Source organism: Dipodomys ordii, unplaced genomic scaffold, assembly GCF_000151885.1.
Source record: "Dipodomys ordii isolate 6190 unplaced genomic scaffold, Dord_2.0 Scaffold51, whole genome shotgun sequence".
Lineage (NCBI taxonomy): Eukaryota > Metazoa > Chordata > Mammalia > Rodentia > Heteromyidae > Dipodomys > Dipodomys ordii.
Genome location: NW_012267267.1, coordinates 6,186,771 through 6,214,439, shown reverse-complemented (window position 1 = coordinate 6,214,439; position 27,669 = coordinate 6,186,771). Strand labels below are relative to the sequence as shown.

Below are 27,669 nucleotides of genomic sequence, written 5' to 3'. Positions count from 1 at the left end.
TAATTTATCTTGGGTACTATTTCTCTGTGCAATAGTTACTTTTAAACATGATGTGCAGTGTTTTCTGCTTTTCTGGAAGGGATTTGTGAGTGTACACAGTCAACTTACTTGTTGGATGTTCCGTGAAGATTTGTGAGTAGAGTGAAGTTGTTCCTCACACTTCTCAAGCTGGCGAGGACCTAGGAGAAGATTTCAGAAGATTGGTAGAGACAAATGCTCATGCTTAGAAGTCACATTTAGAACATCTCATGAGTGAGAGCAAGCCAGGACAAGCAGAATACATACCTGGGCGAAAGGAGTGACGATCAAGTCATCACCGTGTCTAGTGAAAAAGAGGAAAAAAAAAGCATTAAAAGTGTAATATTACCCTTGTCAGTAGAAGTAAAGCAAATGTCCTATCAATTCTGTGTGCATAGATGGCAGAATTTCCAATTGGGCAGAAATTGAGATCCCACGGGATCTCAAAGAAAGAAGGAAAGAAAGGAACACACACACACACACACACACACACACACACACACACACACACACACACACACACACCCCCCCCCCCCCAACTGTATCAATCAGCAGGTTCATGGATTCTAGATTTACAGGGATTCCACATATAAGCCTTTGCAAGTAAGCATGTATCCTCAGGGTGTAGTTCCATTAAATAGCAGCCCAGAGTACTGTAATTCAAAGCAACTTGTGGATTTTGGTTACTATAGCCAGGAAATTCAAAGAGGGAGCTGTTCTTCACAGACACACAGTGTTGGAAAAAAGGTATAACAGGCTGGATAAAGGTTAACTTTGAATTTCCTGGCTTTTGTTGATTTGAACCACAGCTTTAACGGCATTTAAACAGAAATTCCTCTCTGGGAATCCCATTACTTTTTTTGTTTTTAATATACTTTTTTTTCTCCTTAAAAATACCCAAGGAAAAGGTTTGAATGGGTCAGACCAAACCTACAAAAATGATAACATTGTCCTTCATTTGGGACAAAACCTAATTATGCCATCCTTAATGTATTGCAATTTTAAGACTGTATTATCTCTCTGGCACTCGTTTTTAATAAATCAACATAACATTCCTTAGCAAGGTTTTAAAGCTATAAAAAGATATGCTGGCCTGGGCTGCAGTCACAAACTCAGACCAATTCATTGTTATGATGTGGATAGCAGCACAGGAGCTGGTGATGCTAAGCTCCCCTGATTGTCTATTCTAAACTCCTCTGTCCTCACTAGCACCACACAAAGACAACACCTAATTCAGTAGCTCCATGACAGCAATCTGCCTGGTACCAGGACCTGAGTGAGAACTGAGGATCCAGAGCTGAACAGCATATACACCCACCTGGGCCTCTGTAGCATACACTTTTAACATGGTATCCTATTTCATATGCTACTTTCCTCCTTTGTCTTTAATTAGAAGTCTCATCAAGGTTAACTAGAAATGTTCTGTATATTCACTTTATATCACACACACACACACACACACACATACACACACACCATACCACACACCACACACACAAAGAACAATTACAAAATGACCCAAAGAGTAATTACACAATTTCCATGAGTGATTATTCACGTCAGGCCTTTTATGTGCATTATCTCATTTAACTTTTGTAACAAAGTTAAGAGGCAAGTACTCGTCCCATTTTCATGTTTGATGTGACATCAGGATGCAGTGCCACTAAACAGTTGCTTAGCTAGCACCCCATAAGTGTATGGAAGAACTATCTGATTCCCCAAATCTGTGCTTATAAATACCATGCTTCTCATTTTATGATCTTGCACAGCTGTCATATCAAATTGTACAGAATTGTACAGAATCCCTCAAATTAAAACAAAATGTGAGAGTGAAAAGTATTTTTAATATACTTTTATTGCTGTACAAAAGGTTTGTTCAGAGAGGTTACCATTTTACAGTTCAGATAATATGAACATTTCTTTTAGGGATAAGCAGTCCCTGACCACTGAAAAGCGTTTTTTTAAAAAAAAAGAACTATAAATTTAGATATAAATATAGAATGAGAAATTTAAAAAACATAGATAATTAATATAATTTCTTCTCTCCCAAGAATCCTAAGCTTGGGGTCAATATCTATTCATACCATCACCTTATGAATCTATCTGCTATTATTGCCTTAACCATCTCCTAAATCTGTAGCTTGAATGCCCTTATTTCATGCTTCATGTCTCCATCTAGATACCAATGGTTATCTTACTGTCAACATGTACCCCAAGAACTCAACAGCACCTTAAAACTTCTCCAACATCTTCTTGCTTTCTTATGTGTCCTCATGACTTTTTTCCTAGATACTTCCTATTAAATTTTAAATAGTCTATTCGGATGCTGAGATATGAGGATCATGGTTCAAAGCTAGCTCAGGCAGAAAAGTATATGAGACTCTTATCTCTGCTTTAAACAAAACAAAACAAAACAAAACAAAAATCAGGTAGACATGGAGCTGTGGCAAAAGTGGTAGAGTGCTAGCCTTGAACAAAAGAAGCTCAGGGACAGTGCCCAGGACCTGTGTTCAAGACCCAGGACCAGAACCAACAAAATAAATAAATAATGGATGAATTTATCATAATTTCCTAAACTAAAAACAATTCAGGAACCAGGCTAGATATGCACAACTATTGCACGAGTACCCTCTAGTGACCAAAGCAGTACATTACAGGATGAATACAGAGTACAACTGAGAATACTAGTCATAGAACTGAGTCTTGGACTCTTGGAATTGAGGTGTGGGTGTGAATTAGAAAATGATATAATTATCTAGAAAGCAAAAAAATGCTGCTTCTAACGATTACAGTCTGAACTCTATTAATTAATTTCACTTCACTGTTTCCTCTTTAAACGCAGAAATTGTACATGGACTCCCTTGTAATTGATTTTAGTCTGTCTTATATAGTGGTGGACACTAGTGGACAGATATTGGACAGTATCAGTTGGTTGTCAAATGCAGTATTATTAGTTGTGAGTTATTAGGCAAGTTATTAGGCAATCTTTCCATATCTTGATTTTTGCATCTGTAAAATGGGGTTCCTATAATGAGCTATTATACTTGTACAATTTTAATAAGTTTTTGTTTCATAAAACATTTATTTAGTGAAAGTTATTCTTAGCAGGTACCAGTGGCTCATGCCTGTAATCCTATTTACTCAGAAGACTGAGATCTGAGGATTGTGGTTCAAAGCCAGCTGGGACAGAGAAGTCCATGAGACTCTTATTTCCAATAAATCACTCAGAAAAAGCCTGAAGTGGCATCGTGGCTCAAGTGGTAGAGTGCTAGCCTTGGGCACAAAGAGGCTCAGGGACAGAGCTGAGGCCCTGAGTTCAAACCTCAGGATCAACAAAAAAAAAAAAAGCTATTCTTATTAGAAGGAGGTATCTTTGTTATTAAAATGAAAGAGCTGAATGCCTTTCTTCCCAGCTGTTCAGGGTGTACTTAAGTTGTCAATGCCTTCCTCTATTGTAGTCTAATAAATTCACCTTCCATTGCACACTAGTTTACATAGTGCTTCCACAGACATTATTTCATGTGATGAAAGCAAGTTCCTGATCTCAGGGAAATGATGCAATTGCCTATCTTATTGGCCAAGCTTGAAACTTCCCTTTTCCTTACTTCACATTAACCACCAACCCCTGTTGATTTGGCAAATATTTATGAATCTCCCACTAAACCTACTCAGATGTGGTTTGCCATCGTCTATTATATGTATTACCAAAGCAGCCTCCCATCTGGTTCTTTAAGCTTTTCCATTCTCCAAATCTTACTTCACACTGCAATTAGAGCCATCTGTCACAAACAAACATCTGATCATGTATCTTCCTTCCTAAAATTAAGGCCTGTACTAGCTCCCCACAGTTTGTGTTCAGCATAAAGAACAATTCCTGGGCCTTTAATGACAAGGTTCTTGTTTCTTCTCTTTCACCACTTCCCTAACCCTCCTGTTGGCTGTTTCAGCCATACTGAGCAGGGCCTCCCACAGTGCCGGCCAGAACTAGAGAGTTAGTTATCACACTGGCCTTCCCTCTTATGTACCTTTCTGCCCCTATTAAAACCACTTACTGACTTGCCAAATCTTTAGCTCCTTTGAAGGCACAGTCAAGAACCTATTTAGATGAATCCTTATTAAAAGATAAAATGAATATGATCCTTTTAGGAGCTGGAAAGGCAGACAAGCAGAAATTAACATCATTATTTTTATTTTTCAGCCCCATGCAGAATTGATATACTGGATATTCTCAAAAGCTTATCTGCTTGTACTCTTTGAGTTCAAACTCTGTTTCCCTAATGCCCTCCTCTTTAAAGGAGATTATAGTACCTACCACCCTGAGGATATAAAGATTAGATGAATTGATATATGGAAAGTACTTTAAGTATTACATATTTGAGAACTGTGTGGTTTTCCTGACAGATAATTTAGATCATAAAAAGATCCAATGTGTTTAACATTTATAGTACTAGTAAGAGGAATGGATGTAAGTCAGAGTACTTTTTGGTAGTCAATTAATAAACAGGTCTTAAATTTGAGTGAACTCTTATTTGTACTTTTTTATATTGGTCCTTAGGTCTCATTTCCCCTGACAACCCTTTCTGGAAACCTCTTAGTCTCCATGTAAATGTTAGCATTCAAAAACTGTCTGTGGAAGGCTTTGCAAATGATGTGACCATATGGAAAAAACATGGTGGCTACTGCTCTGTGGCTTGGTAGGTCCATAATCAAAGCTGATTCTTGTACAGAGCAGTTCTTGCAACACTTTGGGCAATAAAATTACCCTTGTCAATTTCCAATACTTTAATACTCCACTGTAAAATGTGTACCTCAACCTGAGATGGGGTTACAATAGAGTTGACTATAATCCAAAAACAGAATAGCACAAACAGATTATTGTCACCTCCAGGAAAGCATCTGTTGTTTCTTTGGGGACTCTGTGAAGACTTTGTTTTTCTTTACTAGAAGTCTTTACTTCTACCTCTCTTTTTTAATCTTCCAATCGTTTTTTCCCCAATTAATAACCTTTGCCTAGTCTCCCTACCTATAATTTTCTCCCATTTTTTGAGAGAATTTGGACAAGAAATGCTTAAAAACTAATGTTTCTTTCTATTATTAGGATTTAGTATAGCAGAATTGTATGAAGGCTCCCACTTATTATATAAATGCATTACTGTTGTGTGTTGAGTCTGAGGGATTTCTTTCTTTCTTTTTTTTCTTATTTTTGTTGGTCATGGGGCTTGAACTCTGGCCTTGGGCACTGTCCCTGTGCTCTTCAGCTCAAGGTAAGCACTCTACCACGTGAGCCACAGCTCCACTTACAGTTTTCTAGTGGTTTATTGGAGATAAGACTCTCACGGACTTTTCTGCCAGGCTGGCTTTGAACCTTGATCCTCAGATCTCAGCCTCCTGAGTAGTTAGGATTACAGGCATAAGTCACTGGTGGCGGCTTGTCTGAGGGATTTCTTAGCAGGGAAATTCCTGTAACTAGACATTTCAAGACTGACGCGTCATCTCCCTAGATCTATTGGAAGAAGGCAGATGGGGAGCTTAGGACGTTTTTGTTCTCTATTTTGGTTTATCCTGAGCTTTTTAGGGTGAAAGAGCTCCATAAATATTACTTCAGCTAAGATCCAGATGTATGTGTGGAACTGGATTTTCTGACATAGTCCTGATGAAATGAAATACCAGATGATTCTGTTTTCTTTCATATTGGTAAATATAAATTTCTAAGCTGGCAAGCATGAAAGTTTATCCTGTAATGTAAAATGTTTTCAAAGCGCAAGCTTGTGCTATTTTTATTCACAAATATTTTAATATATTCTGTTATCAACATAGTGTAATATTACATTGCCCATTTTGTATTCTTGGGCAAGACTCTCCTTTATTTTTACAGGAGTAGGATTTTCCTTCTTATTTAAAACTTCTTTCTCTTCACAATACTAGGTAAGTTATATATTCATTCTTACTTTCCTAAGTATAAGTTGGTGACATTCAATAGGTCTTAATGTTAGAAGAGAGAAATATTTTCTGGTCAGTAAATTGCAAAGAGAGAAGTTAGCAGTAACAGAGGTTCAGCATATAACACGCAGAACTACATCTTTCACCAGGTATACATTGTAATCTCTAAATTCTCTTTATGTTTAAAATCTTTACAAGCCTTTGATTCCAATTCAAGAAACAACAAAGTTTGCTCTGGAATCTGCTCAAAGTCTCCTTCAAAGGATCTGAAGAATCTGGAGATTCATCAAGCTGTTTAGAATGAGCTTGGAGAATTAGTAGCTGGAATGAGAATTAATTTGGAGAATGACTCACTTCTAAAGCTAGTCTTTTGTCTGCAAATTACCATGTGAATGAAGCTCAATTATTTTGAGTTTACCAAATTTCCTACATTCCTTCATGATGAACTCTAGAAAGCTTTTATGTTTTTATCTTGGTAGAGGAAAGAATTAGAATGATAGTCAAGCCAACTCAATATGGTTACTTCTCCTCTAGCCTCAGGTAGCCCTTACTCTGCATTGGTTTGTTTCCAGCCTGGTCATACCAATGCTATTCACAGTTAGAAGAATATAAACAAAGAGAAATCCAAAAGTTTTGAATATGCTCATCACTATGGTTTGGATCTGGATTCATTGTGTCCTCCAAGGAAGGATTCATGTGTTATAAATTTGGTCTTTAATGTGGTGATGTTGAGGTGATGGGACCGTTAAGGGGTGGAGCCTAGTGCCAGGTAGTTAGGTCATTGGAAGCATTTTGCACAGAAAAGATTAATGTAGGTCTTTTTATCATCTTAGAGAGAAAAGATTAATGTAGGTCTTTTAACGGGAGTTAGTTATCATTTTAGTGAGTTGTTATAAGGCAACATCATCCAGTTCACTTTGCCCTTCTGCGCATGGCTAGTTCCTTTTCTATTTTTCTGCCATCTATAAATGTAGACAGAGAGAAGAGCCATGATCCTTTGACCCTCCAACCACTGAAATCATCAAATAAACCTCTTTAATTATCAAGTACATAGTCTTATATATTTTGCTATAACAACAGAAAACAGACTAACACAATCATTGTTAGCTACAACATGGGATATAGCATGATCTTTAGTTATGAGATAGAAGCCAGTCTCTCAATGTCTCAGAGTCATTATCTAAAGAGTGGGGTAAATAGTGAACCCTACTGGACAGGATTCCTATGACAATTAACAGAGATAACTGATGTAAGGGAATGTGGTCTCATGATTCACATCCACTCTGTGGTTCTGTGTGTGTGTGTGTGTATGTTTAGCTGTGCTCTCCCCGAGACTAGAAACTTTGGGGGTATGAAATCTGTTTTAGACTCATCTGTTATTTTTCTATGGTTTTGTATGTCATCCATAGAACCTAGCATACTGCATGGTATATCAGAGAGTTTCAGTTCTTTCAAATGAATTTACAAAAAATGAACTTTGGTCCTCACAATGATTAAAATACATCTGGGGTAGTTCCATTAAATTTTTCTGGCAGAAATATCCTGGGCAATAATTCTTGCTGCTAGCTTTAAAATGCCCTCTGCCCCTTCACAAGAAGGCAGACCTTTGTGGCTTTCTTTCTAACAGAGGAAGAGAATCCTGTGGAATTTTCCAGGCTGTAGACGTTAAGGAGTTACTGATATTTTTTACAACATATGATGTTAAAAACACTTGTATGTGTGCCTGGAAACCTTTTAAAGCATAGATTTCAGCATCCAATTTTATTTAGTTTCAGAATTTAATAAATAGGCAATCCAGTAATTGTTAGCAACCTACATTTAATAGCAGCAAAACAAAAACATTATCTGTGCTGCCCAGGGCAAAGGAGTATATGTTGTTGTGTCTCATCAAGAATCCAGGAAAACAAGGGACTGTTGTGTGAATGTCCTCAAGAAGATACACAGGTTCATACTGAATAACACCTCAGCTAAATATCTAAGTGGGGACAAATGCTGATAACCAACTACCGTTCTCTGGTGGAGCGTCATACAAAATGCATGTGCAGCCAAAATTTCAAATGTGACCTGCAAAATATGTTCAGGTTTCCATCCTATAAATGATTCAGCAGTTTAAGAAATGAAGCCCAATGAATTTTTTTTATAATATCAATAACAGATGTGAACTGAGCATTGTGCTCAGTTAGCCCCCTTGGATAAAATCCAAGCTACAAAGCCACATGCTATAGAACAGTAATGTTCTTAAGATGGCCATCTTTGTCAACTCTGTTTCTGTTTACTTTTCTCCTTCCTATTCCCTTGGGTTAAAGGAGAGCCATTGATCTTGCTGTGACAGGGTTAAATGTGAAGAAAGTATGAGATTTAGCAGTTGGACAAGAAGAGTTGTACTCACTGCTCGCTTGGAAGTGATGAGTTTCTCGACATTGCCTTTGGTGACAAGTCATAGTCGCTGTCTGATCTGTAGAGAAAAGACTCTCTGCGCTGGCTGTGGCCGGGGAAGGTGGCATGAAGCACCAGCCCAGAAGACGAACTGGCCTGGGGATCCAGTGGGCTCCGACCTGGTGAAGGGCCATTTTCCACATCAAAGCTTGAGGAGAAAGCAGAGAACTCTTGTCACATGAGAATCACAGGTGGAAGACATCTAATACGCATCAAGGACCTATATATGGAATACTTTGTACCAGGAATATATAATAATGCTTTACACTTTACAGAAAGTTTTCATTCTCAAAATGGCTCTGAGTTATAGTCATTATAATTTCCATTTTGTAATGGGAAACTATGTCTTACAGAGACTGTTCAGACATTTATTTGAGCCTACCATTAGCAAAGCCAGAATTTAGTGCCAGGAACAAACACCAAGATTAGCAAGAGTGTATTTGACAAGTTCAGAATTGGAGCCAAGAGTAAAATAGTTTGGTGATAGTATCTCCAGTCAAAAACTGAAATATCATGAGAATGAGTATTCCTAACTGCAAGGATTTTTTTGCCACAAATAAATATGGTTTCATTAAAGATACAATACGCACATTTCTAAGTGTTTTGGGAACAAATGTTTATTCTGAATATATATATATATATATATATATATATGCTGTCTGAGTAGATGAGAAGTCTGACCTAAGACTTAATATTCATATTAAAGTTTAACCACAGAAATGATTTAATCTAGTAACACCAAATTCCTATAGAGCTTGGCTGTAGAGGATGATAACTTCACTAGCTCCACAGTGAGATCAGTGAGATTTCTGATCAGTCCTCACAGCTCTGGGAATTGCTATCAAGCCCAGAATTATTTGAGCCAGCTGGGATCAATGAACACACAAACAAGAGCACTGGAGATTTTGGTACATTTTCTCTCCCCATACTGGGTATTACCCTAAGTATTGTGTTCTTCTCACGTTTGTCCATATACGTTTTCCTATACATATAACTTCACTTACCCTCAAATGATAGTAACAACCTTTCTCTAGAACACCCACCGCTGTCTAGCTGAAGCTTTACAACGTGAAAGGGTATGAGGCAAGGATGCCCTTTGCCCTTTTTCCCCAGGTTAGACCATAATCGTTGGCTTCTCTTATACTCACACATCTGCCATAACTTAAGTTCTTGGTTCTTTTCTTCCACTAATTCTAACAATGATGTTCTCTTCAGATATATTTTGATTATATAGAAAGAGAGAGAAAGGAGAGAAAATAGAGCATATATATATATATATATATATATAAAGGGAAAGCAGATACACATATATAGGTATATATACATATATGTCTAGACATATATATACATATATGTCTATACATATATATACATATATGTATACATGTATACACATATATTTATATATGTATATATACATATGTATACTTATATATGTATATATGTCTAGACATATATATATACATATATGTATACATGTATACACATATATTTGTATATGTATATATACATATGTATACTTATATATATATATGTATATGTATACACACCACACACACATGTTGACAAGGTATTTTCTGACATATTATTTCATCTGACCCTAACAATTCTGTAAAATATATAATTCTATCCTACTTCTATCCCACTCTTCAATTTTGGTAAACAAGGTTTAGGAGATGAATAGACCCTGATTATTAAAGTAACAGGCCATAAGAATAGTTTTACTACCCTTTTATATGATGCAGGAGATGTACTGAAAACTCCTATCTACAAAAACAGGTAGACAATTCCAGATCTCCATATATTGTACTTTATCCCTGTACATATATTCTGGTGATAAGTTTAATTTATAAGTTCGACATGGTAAGAGATAAGCAACTCATAACAATGATAAAATATACTATGATAAGTTATTTAAAACTTATGAAATCCTTATTTCTGGAATTTTCCACAGCATTGTTGAACCACAGTTGACCACAGGTAACCAAAACTGCACAAAATGAGGATGCAGGGAAGGGGAACAACTGTAGATGGAGTCTTGGAAGACCTGAGTCTTCCAACACAATTCTTCATAACCTGAGATTTTGGTAATCACACAGTTCCAGTAGGATCCACTGGGCAATGAACTGTGAATTCCTTTCACTGTCTAGATCCAGAGACTCTCTGGGTTAAAGGACAAGAAAAAGCTACAGCAACCCAATAGGTATTTGGGTTTTCAAGTTGCCACCTATGAATTTCCTCCCCAAGCCAATGACATGGGATAGGCTCTTAAAAGGTTGTAGACAGGCAGCCAAAGCGATGTCTCATAAGCTTGCTCGAGGTAAAGTTAGGTTGTAAGCCACATACATTACAGCAGATAAAAACATAATGAAACAAACTACAACCTTCCCTTGGGTGAGATCTGTATTAGTTGCAGAGCAAAATGAAGAGAACCTTTGTGGAGAAGAGTTCTTTCATGCCACCTGAATCTTGTAGAGCTGGTAGGCCCAGATGCTGTCTCTGAACCCTTTTTAAGGACATGGAGTGCAAGTTCTTAAAAGGTGCAAGTGGGATTACTCGAACTCTAACAGTGATCACAAGCTTTGAAAGTTCTTGGGTATTCTTGTATCTGGTATGTATCTGTACAGACTTCTGGATATTAAAGCAACAAAATATTTTTTAAGTCATTGGCATCCAGCCACTGCCCCAGGCCCTCCAGGATGGGATGGTGAGCCAGTAACTAAAGGTTTGGTGTTTGGAACAACAGGGGATCTTGAGCTCCAGCATGATGGCCTGAGTCCATTTACTTGGTTCATGTGGTACTAGTCATTAAATGTTATGAATATCACTGCTGTGTGTATCTGCACTAACATCTTAGAAGAGGTGCCAAGTGGATATGCCCACCCAGCTCTCAGAACTTTTTCCCTTGGGTGTACCATCAGAGCTCACTTTGCCCTCTTTTCTTCTAGAAGCATTCCTAGTGGGCAGAGGGTAAGTCCACAAAACTCTAGTCTAAAATTGAGGTTCAGAGGGCATTCTGTTCCTAGTTTTAATACCTAAGATATTCACTAGTGTCAGCACAGCTGACACCCAGACTCTCTTTATATATTTGTCTTTGATTTTTTTTTCTTTCTTCAGTGCTATACTCACAAGAGAGCTTGATGGAATTTAGAAGAAGACAGGGGAGAATTCTCTGATGCAAAGAAGCAGTCTCAGACAAATGGCCTTTCATATTCCCTGGGGGCAGAGTTTCAAAGCAACCAACACAGATGTACAACTTTGGAACAAACATGAATCACCAACCAGACACCAGCCCCAGTCACAGCAAAATTAACAGGCAGACATCACAATACTGCCCACACATCTAGGGAGCAAGGGGGGAGCCGGGTGTATGGGTAAGGAGGAGGCTGTAGACAGGCTTAACAAGCAAGTCGAATATACCACACAAACTGAAATACAATTCGGAAGGAAAGTTAATCTACAGTGGCCACATAAAGAGGGTCATTATTTAGGTAGGGTAATTAGGATAATTTTTGTCTATGGCTTATCAGGGTATATATTTTATCTTTATGCTTCTTTAGATTAAAAAAGTAATTATAAAAGTAATATAAGGATGTTCGATAACATATATACAAAGTAGAAAAGAATAGCATTATTGTTAGTATTTTTCCATCTGGATTTTATTTTCTCCCACATATTTGGATCTTGAATTATCACAAGATTTTCCCATGTCCTAAAGCTTTTTAAAATGATTATTTTTCCAGAGGGTACTTATCAGTTCATCCAGCAGCTGAACCACAATTCTCTTAACATTTCCCCCTTACCTCTGGCCATTGTATACACATTTCATACAGGTACCAAGAGATTGCCATTTACAAGTTTCTGACTATGACTGGGACATACACCTGCCTGGAAGCAATGGTCCATATCCAATATGCAGATTGAAGCAATGTTAATGCATTCTTTCTTCTGGTCTGAGACCCCTCCTTCTACTCTGCCCTCTGAGACTTTATATTACGCTTCTCTGCTTGGATCTGTCTGCTTCTCCCCTTGCCTCCACTGACCTCTGAGCATCGAATTGATGGTTTGTTGTCTAAAACTTTAGATTTATATGTACCTTTTTTTCCAGCCCACTGGGGCCAGGTTAGCAACTGATGCCCTGTTTTGTATTTTGTGCAGTGATGCTCCCTGCAACTGGAGTGGCCTTCCCAGTGCTGTGGCTATTAAGCCATAATCTCCGAACTTCAGCTCAGATCATCTGGTTCTCCAGATGTATTTAGAAACATGATCCTCCTTGGCACATCCCCATGTCATTTTTACCATGCAATTATCCCCCAGTATTTGCAGGAGTCTGGTTCCAGTACATGCTTACATATCCATAGCTGCAGATGCTCAAGCTCCTTACATGAAATCACTCAGCATTTGCATACACCCCACACATCACCTCCTGCACATATTAAATCATTTCTATATTCCTATAAATAGCAACTCAAGGTAAATATTGCTTTGCTATATTCTTTAAGGAAAGATATTTAAATAGAGTGGGCATAGGGTCTGTATGTACTGATACATTATTTTTTCACGTATTTTCTGTCTGTGCTTGATTGCATCCACTGAAACCATGGGTACAGAAGATACTGACAACGTTAGATTAAACTCTAGCTTTCGACTTCTCTGTAATTCCCCACTTGTTTAGCTGCTTCCCAAGATATTATTATATTATTCATTTGTGTATCCCAGGAATCTGGGACAGAGCCTTCTAAAGAGAGAGCTTTCAAAACTGTCCAGGGAACCAGTTAAAGAATGATGTAAGTTGCTGTGAGATATGTGCCTTCTCTTCAACCCTTTATGTCTCCAGCCTTCACCTCAGTTCCCACCACCACAGATGTCTGGTGTTTCCTCCAAATGAGTCTGTAGAGATGTGACTTTAACTTCTTTGATCAGCATTGTGAAGCAATGGCCTAAAAATAGTTTTTGAAAAGCACAGCTGTGCTCGGCCCAAGCAAAACAAACCTGCCTAGAGATATGGTAGCCTAGATGATGACAATTCTGACAGCTGAACACCAGCCACTCGTAGAGGAATCGTCCCATGAACCCATTTCAGCTTGCCTTCTTTTTATCTTTTTTTTTTAACATAAAAGAAAAGATAGCCTTTGCCCACGCCTTCTAGACTTTGTGGCTTCCATGACCCTTGCAAAGCTAGCACTGGGTTGGTGACAGGAGAGAGCCAGCAGAGGGCAGCGTACTGCCACTGCTTTGAAGTTCTCTAGCCTCTCATCTGAGCAGCAGGCTTAGAGGGAGAAATATGACTGACACTTTCTTCATCAGCCTGGGAGGAAAAATCAGGGATAAAGAACAGAACAACACGGTGCATAGGAAACCTTTGATTAAACTAAGAGAAGCTTTACTTCCAGATGTACAAGCTAAGCTGGGTGGTCACAGGCTTGCCTAGAATTATCTCCAGGGTGGCTGCTTCCTGGTCCCCAATTACCTACATAAACCTCACTTTCTGTAACAAAGAACTAGGAAGCAGAATCCCAGGAATAATTCATTTCTGAATCGGTAGAGACTTTTCTTCTTTCACTCAGCCATTTTCTAGCTGTACCTTTGTGGCTTGTTCTAAGTCCCACTGCAAAGAACACATGCTCTAGGTCAACAGAGTTTCTCATTGCTATTTCAGGAGAGAGCTTTATTGTCTTTTATACTTGTGTTACTTAAAGATGATGCGTTGACTATTTTCTGCATCACTTAAACCTCACATCACTTAATTATCTTCATCTTATTATTAAATAGGAGAAAAGTGGAAACCCTAAATTGTCAAATTTCATTTAAGAAATCCTAAATCCTATCTCTGCACACACACACACACACACACACACCAACACACACACACACACACACACACACACACACACACCTGCTACTGCTACAGCCTTGCACTAGGCAAACATTCTATCACTGTTCTCTGTTTGCTTTAAGCTCATTTGCTTTTATTTGATTTTCAAGATAGGGTCTCACTAACTTTACCTAGGCTGCTATCTCCAGACTCCATCTCCTAAATAGCTAAATGTGATATAATATGCTTGTATTCCAGTTCCTTTTTTCCACAACTCCATTATCCTTTCTTTCTTATTCTCTTTTTATTCTATTATATTTTAGCATAAATAGCTCTACATGGATGATTTCACTGCAACACCCTCAGAGACATACAGTGCCCCTCAATATTAACTCTCTGTTACCTTCTCATTTTTTCCCATCCATAGATTTCAATGTTCTATTTTCATATATTCATACCAATCATATTCACATGCATTTATCCATCTCCATTTGAAACACCTCCCCCACCCCAGCACATACAACAGAGTTTGTTTTACTTTCTTGTATTTCATTTTTGTATATGTGTACTATATCAAGGGGTTTTACTCTGGTATCTCACATGTGCATCTATTATATTTTAATCAGAACAATCCTTCCTTCAGAATAATCCTTTAATCAGAATAATCTCCACCTTCTCTATATCCCTATTGATCAAGAGCTTTCATTTAGATTCCTTATGCAAACACAGACACAATAAGCTTATATATTATTCACTTTCTATCATTCTCTTTCCCTCTCCCTGTTCCTCTTTGTTCCCCTAAACAATATATTACATTGTTATATATGCATACATCTGAATCAATATGCACATACAATTAAATATAAATATGTGTAATTTGAAGTCTGGTATTGTGATACCCCCAGCATTGTGAATTTTGCTCAACATTACTTTTGGTATTCATGTTTTCTTTAATGTTTCCATAGGAATTTTTCAATTCATTTTTTTATTTCCTTGAAGAATGACATTAGGACTTTTAAAAGGGTATTGCATGAAATCACTAGATTGTCTTAGTAGTATGGCCACTTTCCCACTATTAATTCTGCCAATCACTAAACATGGAAGGTCTTTCCCTCTTCTAATGTCTTCCTTGATTTCTTTTGTCAAAGTTTTATAGCTTCAATTGTCAATTTCTTTTACTTCTTTGGTTAAAGTTATATCTAGGTATTGGGGGTGGGTAGTAGTTTCAATGTGATTAGTTTCCTTATTTCCTTCTGTCTGTTCATATTTGGAAATTCTACTGATTTTTAAAAAATATTTATTTTATAATCTGCTACGTGTCAAAAGTGTTTATCAGATATAGGAGTTTTTTGGTGGACTCTTTAAGGCCTTTTAAGTACAAAATCATATTATAAATGACTAGAGATAATTTGACCTTTTTCCTTCCTTTCTCTTTGTTTCTTCTGCCTCACTTCTATGGTTAGGAATGCCTGTACTATATTGAATAAGAATGACAAAAGTGTACAATAATTCAAGGAAAGAAGAAAGGATGGAGGATTAGAGGTAGAAGGAGGGGTAAGAGAAGAGAGCTATTCAATTTGTAAACAGAGGAAATGTGTTGATGGAAAGAGTGACTGGAGAGGAAGGAGAAGATATAAATTTAAATTGAATTTAAATGTCAGATCTAGTGCTAGCAAGAAAAGAGAAAGAACATCTAACAAGAAATGGAGAAAGAGGGAACAGAAATAAATCAGATGTACAAAAACAACAGAGCTAATTTAAAAAAATCTAGATGGCAAACAAAATAATGAAAAAGTGCCAAAAATCAAATGAAATTAAGAAAAAAAACTTAATGTTTGTTATATCATTCTGACCAGCAGATGGCAACATAGCTACAGGTTAATTTGCAAGGTGCGGGTCTAAGTTCATTCAACTGGAAGTGTTTGAGTAGCCTCCAGTGAGTGCCTTCTAAATGGTTATATCTTAGTCCCCCATGTTTGCTTACTTTCTACTTAACCTCTGGCTTCCTTCTTTCCCTTTTCCCATAAACTCCCTCTGTTGTGATCAGTGGGTTCTTTTACTCTTCCATCCTTCTGCTTTTCTCAGCCACTGCCATCTCCTACATGGAACTGGGGTGAAAGTGTCACTCAACCTCATTGCAGTGTTCTGCCTTTATCTCTATGGGGATTCTGGTTATGGGCTAGTGGCTGTCTGCGGGATCTCTTTTAGTGTCATTTCAGGGCAGCCAGTGCAAGCTCGTGGGATGTTGGTGGAATTTAGATCACTGTGTTGTGTCATTGCTTTAATTTCCTGTGAATCAATTTTATAGGTGTCTTTTTCCACCCTCATCTAAGCTATTGAGTATTGAGGAAGTGCTTCCTGCTTTTAAATCACATCTTGACTCCAAGACACAAGATCCTTTATTGATGTCAGAATCTGTCCTATTGGAATATTTCACAGTTTAGTTACCCCTCTTATTCCATCATACCATGACCTTAAAACAGGAGATAAGCATTCATAAGCATCCTTAAAACAGGAGATAAACACACACACACACACACACACACACACAAGCATATATATATTTATAATGTAGTGGAAATGCAAGATCTCACAGGTTCCCTCTTCTTATCTCATGAAAAGCCAGCTTCATTTGGATTTAAAACCTCTGGTTTTACAGGTGACTCACACCTGTAATCCTAACTACTCAGGAGGCTGAGATCTGAGCATCATTGTTCAAAGCCAGCTGGGGTAGAAAAGTCCCCGTGTGATTCTAATTTCCAATAAACAACTCAAAAAAGCTGGAAGTGGTACTGTGGCTCAAATGGTAGAGTGCTAGTCTTGAGCACAGAGAGGCTCAGAGACAGTGTCCAGGCCCTGTGTTCTAAGTCCCAGGACAAGAAAAACAAAAAACAAAACCCATCTCTGGCAAGGGAAGTTCACAGTGGGTTTCCCAATGGAGCCACTACCATCTTCAGATCTTCTTTTGCCTCTTCTGTACCACTTGCTTTGCAGAAACCTAGGAACCCAGGAACTGTCACAGGAGGGATGAGAATTTATAAGGGCAGTTGTGTCCACAATATGGTGTATGTTTGTGTATAAAGTGTGTGTGTGTGTTGAGAGGGTGTTCATGATTAAATTGCTTCTTTAATGTTCTATTTGTCAGAAAACTGTCCCCTCAATTGTACTACAAACAACCATTTACTCATGTACTTAGGAATTTTAGTTGACCAACATCTTGAGCTACCTGGTTCCTGGAGAAAGGAAGCTGAGCAGGGACAAGCATGCCTACCCTTAGTGACAGAGATCCATCTTTATGTAACTAAAATAGCTGCAGACTTAGCCAGGCCTAATTTCTAACAAAGGACTTAACTGTGCAAAATCATAAGCAGTGTGAGGGAGAACCCAGGACCTGACTGAAGGCGAGTACATCACCTTTCACCGCCACAACTGAATCTTTGCAAATCTTCCCTGAGAATATAGGTTCAAAGACTACAGCTTTTCCTTCTACAGATCAGGAAAGATAATTCTGCTGCTTAACCCATCTGAAATCTCGAAGCAGCTGTCCTTTGCTTTTTCTACTTCCCTGGGGTTTAAAAAAAAATACATTCATGGCAGTAATCCCAAACTGATTTCTCCACTGAAAAGCTTAACCAGAGGTGGTGCTGGAATGCTGACAAGCTCTGGGACTCTGGGGATCTGCATCTACTTCCTGTTCTGTGAGGAACAAAGTTCAAACAGGGACTCCCTGTACCCACCCCCCCTCACCCGCATCTGTCTTTCACCACCAAAATAAAAGCTGTGGCATAGAATATTTTCAAGGTGGCTCTCCGATTAGCCATTGTATGGACAGGTTGTAACTAGGAAAGGATCTCAAGTGTGGTTTTGTATTCATGGTTATGATCATTCACTCACTCCTCTTAAGCATTCACGCTGAAACAAGAGTCTGTTCTTGGCCTGAAAATCCAGCAATGTACAAGACAGAAAAGGCCACCAGGGGACTAGATAAGACTATGGTATAAACCACCATGGTAACTAGTAAGACTCTTTCAGATAATGATAAATGCTATGAGGAAATGACAAGAGAACAGTATTGAGGAGACAAAGGGAGAAATACTTTTCTAGTTTGCATAGTCAACAGTACCACCTTTTATGATTGTCTGGATTATCTATTGATTTATTCCCAGAGGTACCATTTTAGATGGTGTCATTAAGTTGAAATCTGATAAAGGTTGTGCTGTCCCCAGATTCTTTCCTATTTCCATTTCTATACCCACCTTAACCAAAGTACTGGGTCAAGTGATATTGAGTTGGATTTGGATAACAAATATTAAGGCCTCTTTAAAGCAGAATTAGTTGTTCCCTACCTTTTCTCATTTTCAGCAGACCCCCTAATTGTCATTCACCATATAGCAAAACTTATATTCTCTCTCTCTCTTTCTCTCCCCCCATCCTCGGGGCATTAAAATATTCATCTGAACGAGAGTAACTCCCTATAAATTTCTCTGCTTCCATTCTCCACCCCAAAGGCCCTCAAAGTCCTGCTTCATGGACTAGCAAGATCAGTCTTACTAAGGAATAAAAGCAGGCCATCTTAGAATAAAATCAAACTCCTTCCCAAGGGAGTACACACTGGACATGGTATAGTTCCTGCCACTCTGGCACCTCATGTACCACACTACCCTCCTCTCAGTGTGGCCCAGCTTCAGGGACTTCTTTTCTGTTTCAGATTCATTACAAATCATCTCCCATTTCAGTGAGTTTTCATATGTGTGTTTGTTCCCCACTGGCATGTCCTCTGGCCTTCTAACAATTTCTAGTTCACCAAGTGTTGAATTGAGTAGTTGTTGAGTAAATGACTAAATGCAGGTCTCTCTGCTCATTTTCTCTCCTGCTCTTTGTATGGTAGCCCTCTTCTCTTCTTCCCTCTTCTCCTTGATTAAATCTTGAAGTAAGGTACCTTCTAGAAAAGTACTTGAAAATTGCTTCCCCAACTCAGTATTTAAGTGGCTCATCTTTTTGTCACAATATCTTACTACAGCTTTATGCTGCACTTATTTGTCTTTCAAAAAATTCTCAGGGCTGGGAAGGTGGCTCAGTGGTAGAATGCTTGTCTTGCATGCATAAGGCCCTGGGTTTGATTCCTCAGTACCACATAAGCAGAAAAAGCCAGAAGTGGTAGAGCACTAGCCTTGAGCTGAAGAGCTCAGGGACAGCACCCAGGACCAGAGTTCAGGCCCCATGACTGACAAAAAAAAAAATCTCATGCTCCTTAGTATCTTATAAGAAATTTAGTATTGGACAACATTTTTTCATTTGGGAAAGGGATGAATTTATGTGTCTTGGAACTTGGGAACAGATCTCAGAACATCCCTAAGGAAACTCAAATTTAAAAATACCAGTTGATGTAGAAGCATCTCACAGATTTGAAATGTTTTCTGTGATTATTACTCTGGATTGATTTCAGAAAAAGCGACTGGTTTTCACATCAAATTTCATAAGTTATTGGCCTTTCAGAGAGAGCTTTGATGAAATGTTGAGGTCTACACTGGGGTTTGGAAAATGCCATTACTTAACATTTTAAGAGTTTCATATTAAAAAATAATTTATCTTCTCTTGGGAATGAAGAGGCCATATTTCTCCTTTTTGGTTGAAATAGAAGGGGTGGAAGGAGGGACAGTAACTAAAATAATAATCATAAAATTGAAAATCAATGCTTCAACCTCCAGTCTGCATAGCAGTTAATAGTGTTTATATCAGTTAACATCTGGCCTCCAAATGTTATCAGTCTTGAGCACTGCACCTGCAGACAACCTGGCATTTCAATTTTAAATATGTGCTTTGGGGAGGAAGAAAGGGGGAGAGAAGGGAAAACAGGGAAAGGAAAGTGGAATAATGAGATACTAGGACTTTTTCTCATTTACTCAGGCAGTAAGTGTAGAATAGCTACAATTTCTTTCTTCTTCTTTTCTTTTTTCTTCAACTCATTAAGTACATTCATTGTGCCAGACTGTGTTAAGCACTTGGAAAACATTATCTCATTTCATTGTTCTAATCACTTTCTGAGGAAGAAAGGAACTTGTTTTTCCTGGATGTGAAAATTAAAGGTCAAAGGCTTTAAAGAACTTGCAGACATTCAATTCAGCAATCTAATGGAAGATCCTGGATTTAAACACAGTTTGATTGGGTGGATACATTAACAAAACCATCATCTGTAAACATGGGTTTTTTTTTTTGTGCTGTTACTAGAGATGTGTTTCTAAAGTCTTATCTGAAATAATCCCTAGGTTCTGAATTCTGCCCTTCTCTTCAGCAGAAAGCACATGGACTGTGTTGCTATAGTACATTTGCTCTGTCTGGAGTCATTTTCCATCTTGCATATCAGCAAACAATCAAATCGTAAATATCTGTATTTAAAGCAAGCCAACCCCCAAACAAATACTTCCATCAGACATGGACAAGTTTAATGAACTCATCACTAGCAAACCTGCACTATAAGAACTGTTCAAAGAAATCTTTCAGCTGGGTGCTGGTGGCTCACGCCTAGCTACTCAGGAGGCTGAGATCTGAGGATCACGGTTCAAAGCCAGCCTGGGCAGGAAAGTCTGTGAGACTCTTATCTCCAATAAACCACTAGAAAACTGAAAGTGGTGCTGTGGCTCAAGCGGTAGAGCACTCGCCTTGAGCTGAAGAGCTCATGGACAGCACCCAAGCCCAGAGTTCAAGCCCCACGACCGACAAAAAAAAAAAAAAGAGAAAGAAAAAAAAAAGAAATCTTTCATATAGAAGAAAAATGGCATCTGATGGAAATCTGGTTCTATACAAAGGATTCTTGTCTTCTTATTAAAATTTCTGTAGCTTATGCCAGTGTCTCACAGTTGTAATCCTAGCTACTTGGGATGCTGAGAATGGGAGGATTGTGGTTCAAGACCAACCCAGGCAAAAAAGTTCACAAGACTCTATGTCAATGGAAGGAAACTGGATATATATGGTGGTGTGCACCTGCCATCCCAGTTACTATTGGAAGGGTAAAATGGGCAGTATATTGTCCACATATGTGTTGAGACAAAAATGGAGACCCTATTTCAAAAAAATAAATAACAAAGTGCAGACAGAGCTAAAGATATAGCTCCTGCCTAGAGCACCTGCCTAGTAAGCACAAGGCTTAGAATTCAAACTCTAGTAGTGCAAAAAAAAAGGCAAAAAACCTCTAAAAGATAATTGACTAAGGAGTAAAAATAACAATAATGAATAGCGAAGTTCATGACATATACATAAATAAAATGTATCACAGCAAGAGGCTTTTTTCTTCTTTGTTGATATTTTTTTTCATTTTGTCTTGTTTGCTTGTTTATCTGTCTTTGGGAGGGTAAGAGGGGGCACAAAAATGCTGGGGACAAAGAGTGAATGCACTAGACACTATATTGAAAATGAACTATACAACTTGTGGGTGGGGACAGTAGGGAAAAACTGGGAGAGAGTGAGGGAAGGTATGATATTGTTCCAAAAGAAGTGTACTCTTTCTCTGACTTATGTAACTGTAACCCTTCTGTACATCACTTTCACAATAACAATAAACAAACAAGTGCATATAAGCAAAGGAGGGAGAAATGAAAGTACAATATTGTGAGATTTTTATACTATATGTGAAGTGTTAATAATATTGCATACAAGTAGTTTTCAATAAGGTAAAGGTTTATGCTACAAATACTATAGTATTCATTAAACTTTACAAAGAAATGAAGAATTACATCTAACATATTAACAAAGGAGAGAAAGTAGAAGTATAATCAAAATAGAACAAAAAGGAAGAATAATTATATCATGAATGTTTAAAATAAATCTGTCTTAACTGGGCTGGGAAGGTGGCTCAGTGATAGAGTGCTTGCCTTGCATGCATGAGGCCCTGGGTTCAATTCCTCAGCACCACATAAGCAGAAAAGGCTGTAAGTGGTACTGTGGCTCAAGTGGTAGAGCACTAGCCTTGAGCTGAAGAACTGAAGGACAGCGCCCAGGCCAAGAGTTCAGGCCCCATGACTGACAAAAAATTGTCTTAACTATTTTTCTTACTTCAAGTCCTTATGTCATAAACTGAATTCAAGTCATTATGTAAGCAGATTTCTATTAGAGAGAGATAAAAGGGGTGGGGAGAGGGAATGAGTTCTTAAACATATGGGAGGAATAGCAAAGAAATGAGGAGGTCAAAATACTAAACACATAGGATGAAGAAATCTAGAGAACTGAGATACAACATAAGGATTAAAATTATTGAAATGATTCTACTTCAGGGATTAAAGTTAATGAAATGATTCTACATCAGGGATTTTAGTTAAGTAGATATTAGTTGCTCTTGTCACTAAAAAGTACTTATGTAAGATTATAGGTATGTTAATATATATTATATAATCTCTTTTACTGTCATATATTCTGTGATATCATCATGTTTAAACTGAAATATACACAATAAAATTCATTCAAAAAATAAAAACATATTTAACTCCAGAAAAGAATAGTTAGTACTCAATGCAATGGCTAAAAGTGTTGTAAGGAACTTTTAAAAGTTGATTTTATTGCTGTTCCTATTTCCTCAATAGCTGCTTTCTTCTCCAAATATTCTAGTCAGGATTTGTTCCATGGCTCTTTACAGGAAATCCTTTTCATAAAATGAACAAGTATTCTACATCTTGCCTCTACCAATGGTCAATTCCCAATCATCATCGTTTTCAAATGTCAGGAATATTTAATGCAAGTTATTCTTTAACTTCCATGAATATAGCCTTCTCATAGTTTTGTTCATATCTCACAGCCATTCTTATGTCTTCAATATCTTCCCAAACTTTAAGTATTTCCTTAGTTATTTTTATCAGCTATTCACCAATGACTGTGATTCAATCAGTGAGAACTAGAGGAATGACAAAGCCATGACACTGACAAAGCCAGTACACTACCATGACAAAGCCAGTACACTACCATGACAAGCCAGTACACTGACACCTCAAGAGGAGCAGAAACTATCAGAGGATAAAGGTTAAAAATTATAGACGCTACCAGAAAGGTCCTCAGACTGAGTTCTAGGTTATTCCAGTGTCTGTACACCACTTTAGTGCATCAGTGACCTCAGCTCTGGTGATGATCTCATGTAAAATGCATCTAGGTTCTACAAAACCACTTAGCATTGATTTAGCAACCGAAGAGTCTCAGAAACATCAGCATTCCAAAAATAAATGATTCTATCAGAGATCAAGCAATGTTTCTAGGCTTTGTTGGTATTTGTCAATAGTTTTTAGAAATTTGCTCTTCCTGTAATTTGGTACCCAAAATGCTTATGGTGGGGGGTGGAAGGGGGTGGGGGTCCACAGCTTGCCCTTGATCAGGCTGGGCAGTCTTCCATTTTTATGCCCCATGGCTAAGGTAAAAAATAAGCAGGCAGGTTTAGAAAATGGCTTCATGATTGCACTATTCTTTGTAAACTGATAATCCTTTGCATGGTATATGAAAATCTTAAAGGACTAAGACAAACTTTAGAGCAATTTTCCTTTTCTTTTCTGTTTTGTTATTGTAAAGGTGATGTACAGAGGATTAGTTATGTAAGTCTGGAAGTGAGTACATTTTCTCAGTTTTTCTCTTCTGACCTCCCTCCCCCACAAGGTGTACAGTTCATTTTCAACAGTGTGTAGTGAGTATCACTGCTGTATTTGTTTACCCTTTGTCCCACCATTTTCGTGCTCCCCCAGAGCAATCTTTTCAAAAGAGAAATAGGGGAACAGTGTTTTGAAGTAGCCAAAAAAACCTTACTTTTCAACCAATGTGAATTTCTATTTTTCTTCTACTGAAACTCCTATTTTCGAAATAGCTACCTTACACAATACCAATTCTCTCAATATAGATTTCCTCTTTCATACTCAATTATCTTAACTTACTGGTAAATTACCCACCCTAGCCAAAAGGTTACTTGCTGTAATCAAAAGGACAGACAGCTTTTCACCAGTGTCTCTAACCCACATATATCTGACTCACAGGTGGATGTACTATTTGCTCTGCCACCTCAATAATGTTGCATACTGGGTGAATAAAAACCACCTTCAGCTGTCTACCTGGTTTATTGTATACTGCATCTTAATTTTATAGGTGAGTAAAATTCCTTGCTATTCTTTCAAAGATAAAATAATTCTACTCTGATACATTATGATTCTACTCTGACAAGCAAGCCATAAGTCATGTCTTTGTCTGGGCTGTTTTTACAATTTAGAGACTATTTTAATGTAGAATCAAGAGATCCTCAAGTTTCTTATTGAGTGTAAATAGCAGCAAGTTTTAGTCTTACTAGAAAGATTGAATTCAGAGATAGTTGATTGTCTGGTTTTTTTTTGTTGTTGTTGTTTTGTTTTTGTCAGTCTAGGGCTTGAACTCTGGGCCTGGGCTCTGTCCCTCAGCTCTTCAGCTCAAGGCTAGTGCTCTACCACTTGAGCCACAGCACCACTTCTAGTTTTCTGGTGGTTTATTGGAGATAAGAATCTCATGGACTTTCCTGCCCAGGCTGGCTTTGAACTGTGATCCTCAGCTCTCAGCACCCTGAGCAGCTAGGATTACAGACATGAGCCACCAGCACCCAGCTCGATTGTCTATTCTTAAAGAGTAAGCAGTTCTTCTGATACAAACTACATCTCAGAAATAGTTTAGAGGAAAATACTATAACGGAAAATGAGACAAAACACTCAAATCACCCATAAATCCCTATAGTATAATTATCATGTTTGCTTGATGCTCAGAGCAAATTTAAAAAACATTGAGTTGTGGCATAAACACAAAGTACCATTTTACTCTTCTGTATCAAAACCTCTAATTCATCACCATTCAAATGCCTGATCTTGACAGTCAAGAGTCATTACCTTGCTCTTATAACTGTAACCCCTCTGTACAGTATCTTTACAATAAAAAATATATTTAAAAAAAGAATCCTAATGGTATGACCTGAGCTTGACCTTCTAAACTTCTGAGCCACCATTGTTTTTCTATCCTGTAACTAAGTTGATTCAGTACTTTTTTCCTGGAGCTCTGTTTACTCATTTTTGCTCTTCCTTTTCCTCCTCTAAGCAGGTTAATGTAATGAATCAGACAGAAGCTTTGTATTAAGGAAGATGTAGGTTTGAATAGACGCTCTGCCATTTACTAGCCAAAGATCCTTGCATTTAATTTCTCTCTGATAGTTTCCTTATATACAAAATCTTGATAGAGGAGAAAGCGCCAAGCTTGCTGTGATGATGAAATTTAATAAGGAAAAGATTCAAGTGTTTAACTCTCCAGGTTTCTAGACACATTAGCAACAGGACAAAGATGGCAGGTTTCTGTAGACATAGGGTGGGATTTTGCCAGTCTCTCCCTATTTTCTGAAATGTAATTCTCTAAGATCTGTCAATATTGCCAACAACCCCCCCCCAAAGAGGTAATGTGCTAGGGAGACTGCTGAAGTATGAAGAAGAAACTTAGCAGGGTTAAGAAGAGCAGTCTATGAAAGAGTGGTGATCACCTTGAAAGGTCTTCAGGGAAAGAGTGGGAACAGATTCCTGGAAGATTAGTGACTCAGGAGGAGCCCAACTGTGTCTAACAGTCATTGAGTTAGCTTCCCCAAAGGCACACACTGTCTTTGTCTCCTAATTTTCTTGAGTTCGAGTGTTTTAGGGACATAGTTGTAGCTAATGAGATGTAGGTCAAAGTCTCCAGGAAAAATGTTATATATTAGGCCATTCCATAGAAATTACCATTGTTATTGGTTAAAATATAGTTGAAAGTTACCCATTACAGGCACTTCAACCGAGAGAAAACAAATTTTGTTATTTAGAATCTTTTCTCTTTTTTCTGCCTAGAATAGAGGATTGATACATAGTTAGTAGCAATATTACAGTTTTCAGGTGAGTACCAGAATGGTGGCAAATGAAGTTAAAATGATTTTGAATCTTTGGGGATACCACTGAGTAATGAAAAGGGCCCAAGACTACCTGCTCTTGAAATTCCTGTTGCTTGAGACTCACACAGCCCTAATTGTTTAGTAACTTATATTGCAGCTAGACAGAACAACAATTAATCCAAGGTTCTAAATCTGCTGAGAGATGGCCAGGAGATCTTTAAGAGATAAACAGTTGCCTCCAGAGAAAATAGGCTCAGTGAGAAAACCATTTGAACAGAAATAGATGTCTTGTTGTCTCTGGATGAAACATGGTAATAATGGAAAAGGAGTAAAAGAAAAGGAACAGCAGGAAAAGAATAGCAGGATGGGGGGGGAGGATGGGAAGGGGAAACAAAGGAGGAGGCTACAATGCTTGATAAGAAATGTACTCATTACCTTGCCTATGTAATTGTAACCCCTCTGTGTACAGTATTTTCACACACACACACAAAAAAAACCAGGGAAGCTTTAATTTTAAACAGGGTGGTCAAGTTAGCAAAGCAGGAGATTGGTTGGATATTTGGGTGTCAAGTTGAGAAAACAGAAAGTATAAGGACAATAACATGTCTGACATATTCGAACAACAAGTAGGCCAGGATAACAGCAATGAAGTAAAAGGAGATAATGTCAGGGGCAATACAAAGCTATTTCACAAGAAGCCTTCATAGAGCAAGTGCAAGTAAAATAGGGCCCAATAATTATTACAAGGTGTTATACCTGAGCAAGGTATAATACCAAACAGACAAGAAGGCCCAAGACAATATCACCTGGCATGAAGAAGTCATCAGAGGAAGAAAGTATGGAGTTCGGGGGTAAAGATCATATTAAGTTTCTGATGACACATATCCAAAAAGAGCTGTCAAGCATACAGCTGGAGGTATGGATCTGAATCACAAGAAGGTAAACACATTTTAGATTCATTGGTATGTCCTATATATGTATATGTATATACATATATATGTAAATATGGGGCAGTTTCTGCAAGTATGCACAGCAAAAGATAGAGCTATGTTTTTATTCACCTATTCTTAAAAGTGCTGCTTTTAGGAGTTCAGGAGGACTAGATCAAGCAGTTTATACAAAGGGCTCATTTCAGTGCAGCTGTTTAATAAGTGATACCTAATATATAATTGCATACTCAACATTTATTTACCCACTTTGGTGAGCACTTTATAAAGATGAAATTATTTAATCTTCACAGTAATAAACATTCAGAAGTCTGTACAACCTAAGAAACTTGCTACAATCAGAGAGCTGATAAATAGCAGAACCTGGATTCAAGCAAAGATCTTTTTACTTTTGAACTGATGTTCCTAATCTACATAGTCTATCAGACCTGCAGACTTAGAAGCCCTTAGGGGTAGTGGGCATGTATAAAGTGACTCCTATGTACAATGCCTACTCAGTATGAATGTCTAATTTATCTACATGGATATCTAATGTGCATCCTCAACCATTTGTGATTAGACAGAATTTCTCATCTTCTCAATTGACTCTAATTCTTTAAAAGTGTTTCCTATCTCTGTAAGTGGCCCAG

General features: G+C 37.8%; 1 protein-coding gene across 2 annotated transcripts in view; it reads right to left on the bottom strand.

The window, feature by feature from the left end:
• Positions 1 to 27,669, bottom strand: part of Pde4b (phosphodiesterase 4B, cAMP-specific) — a 430,380-nt gene that overhangs the window by 113,863 nt on the left and 288,848 nt on the right. For both annotated transcript variants that reach the window (XM_013020617.1, XM_013020618.1), the window contains 3 exons: positions 8,348 to 8,542; positions 286 to 322; positions 109 to 179 (listed from right to left, as the gene is read on the bottom strand). In XM_013020617.1, coding sequence (XP_012876071.1) covers positions 109 to 179; positions 286 to 322; positions 8,348 to 8,542 — 303 coding nt within the window. The remainder of the gene's footprint in view (positions 1 to 108; positions 180 to 285; positions 323 to 8,347; positions 8,543 to 27,669) is intronic.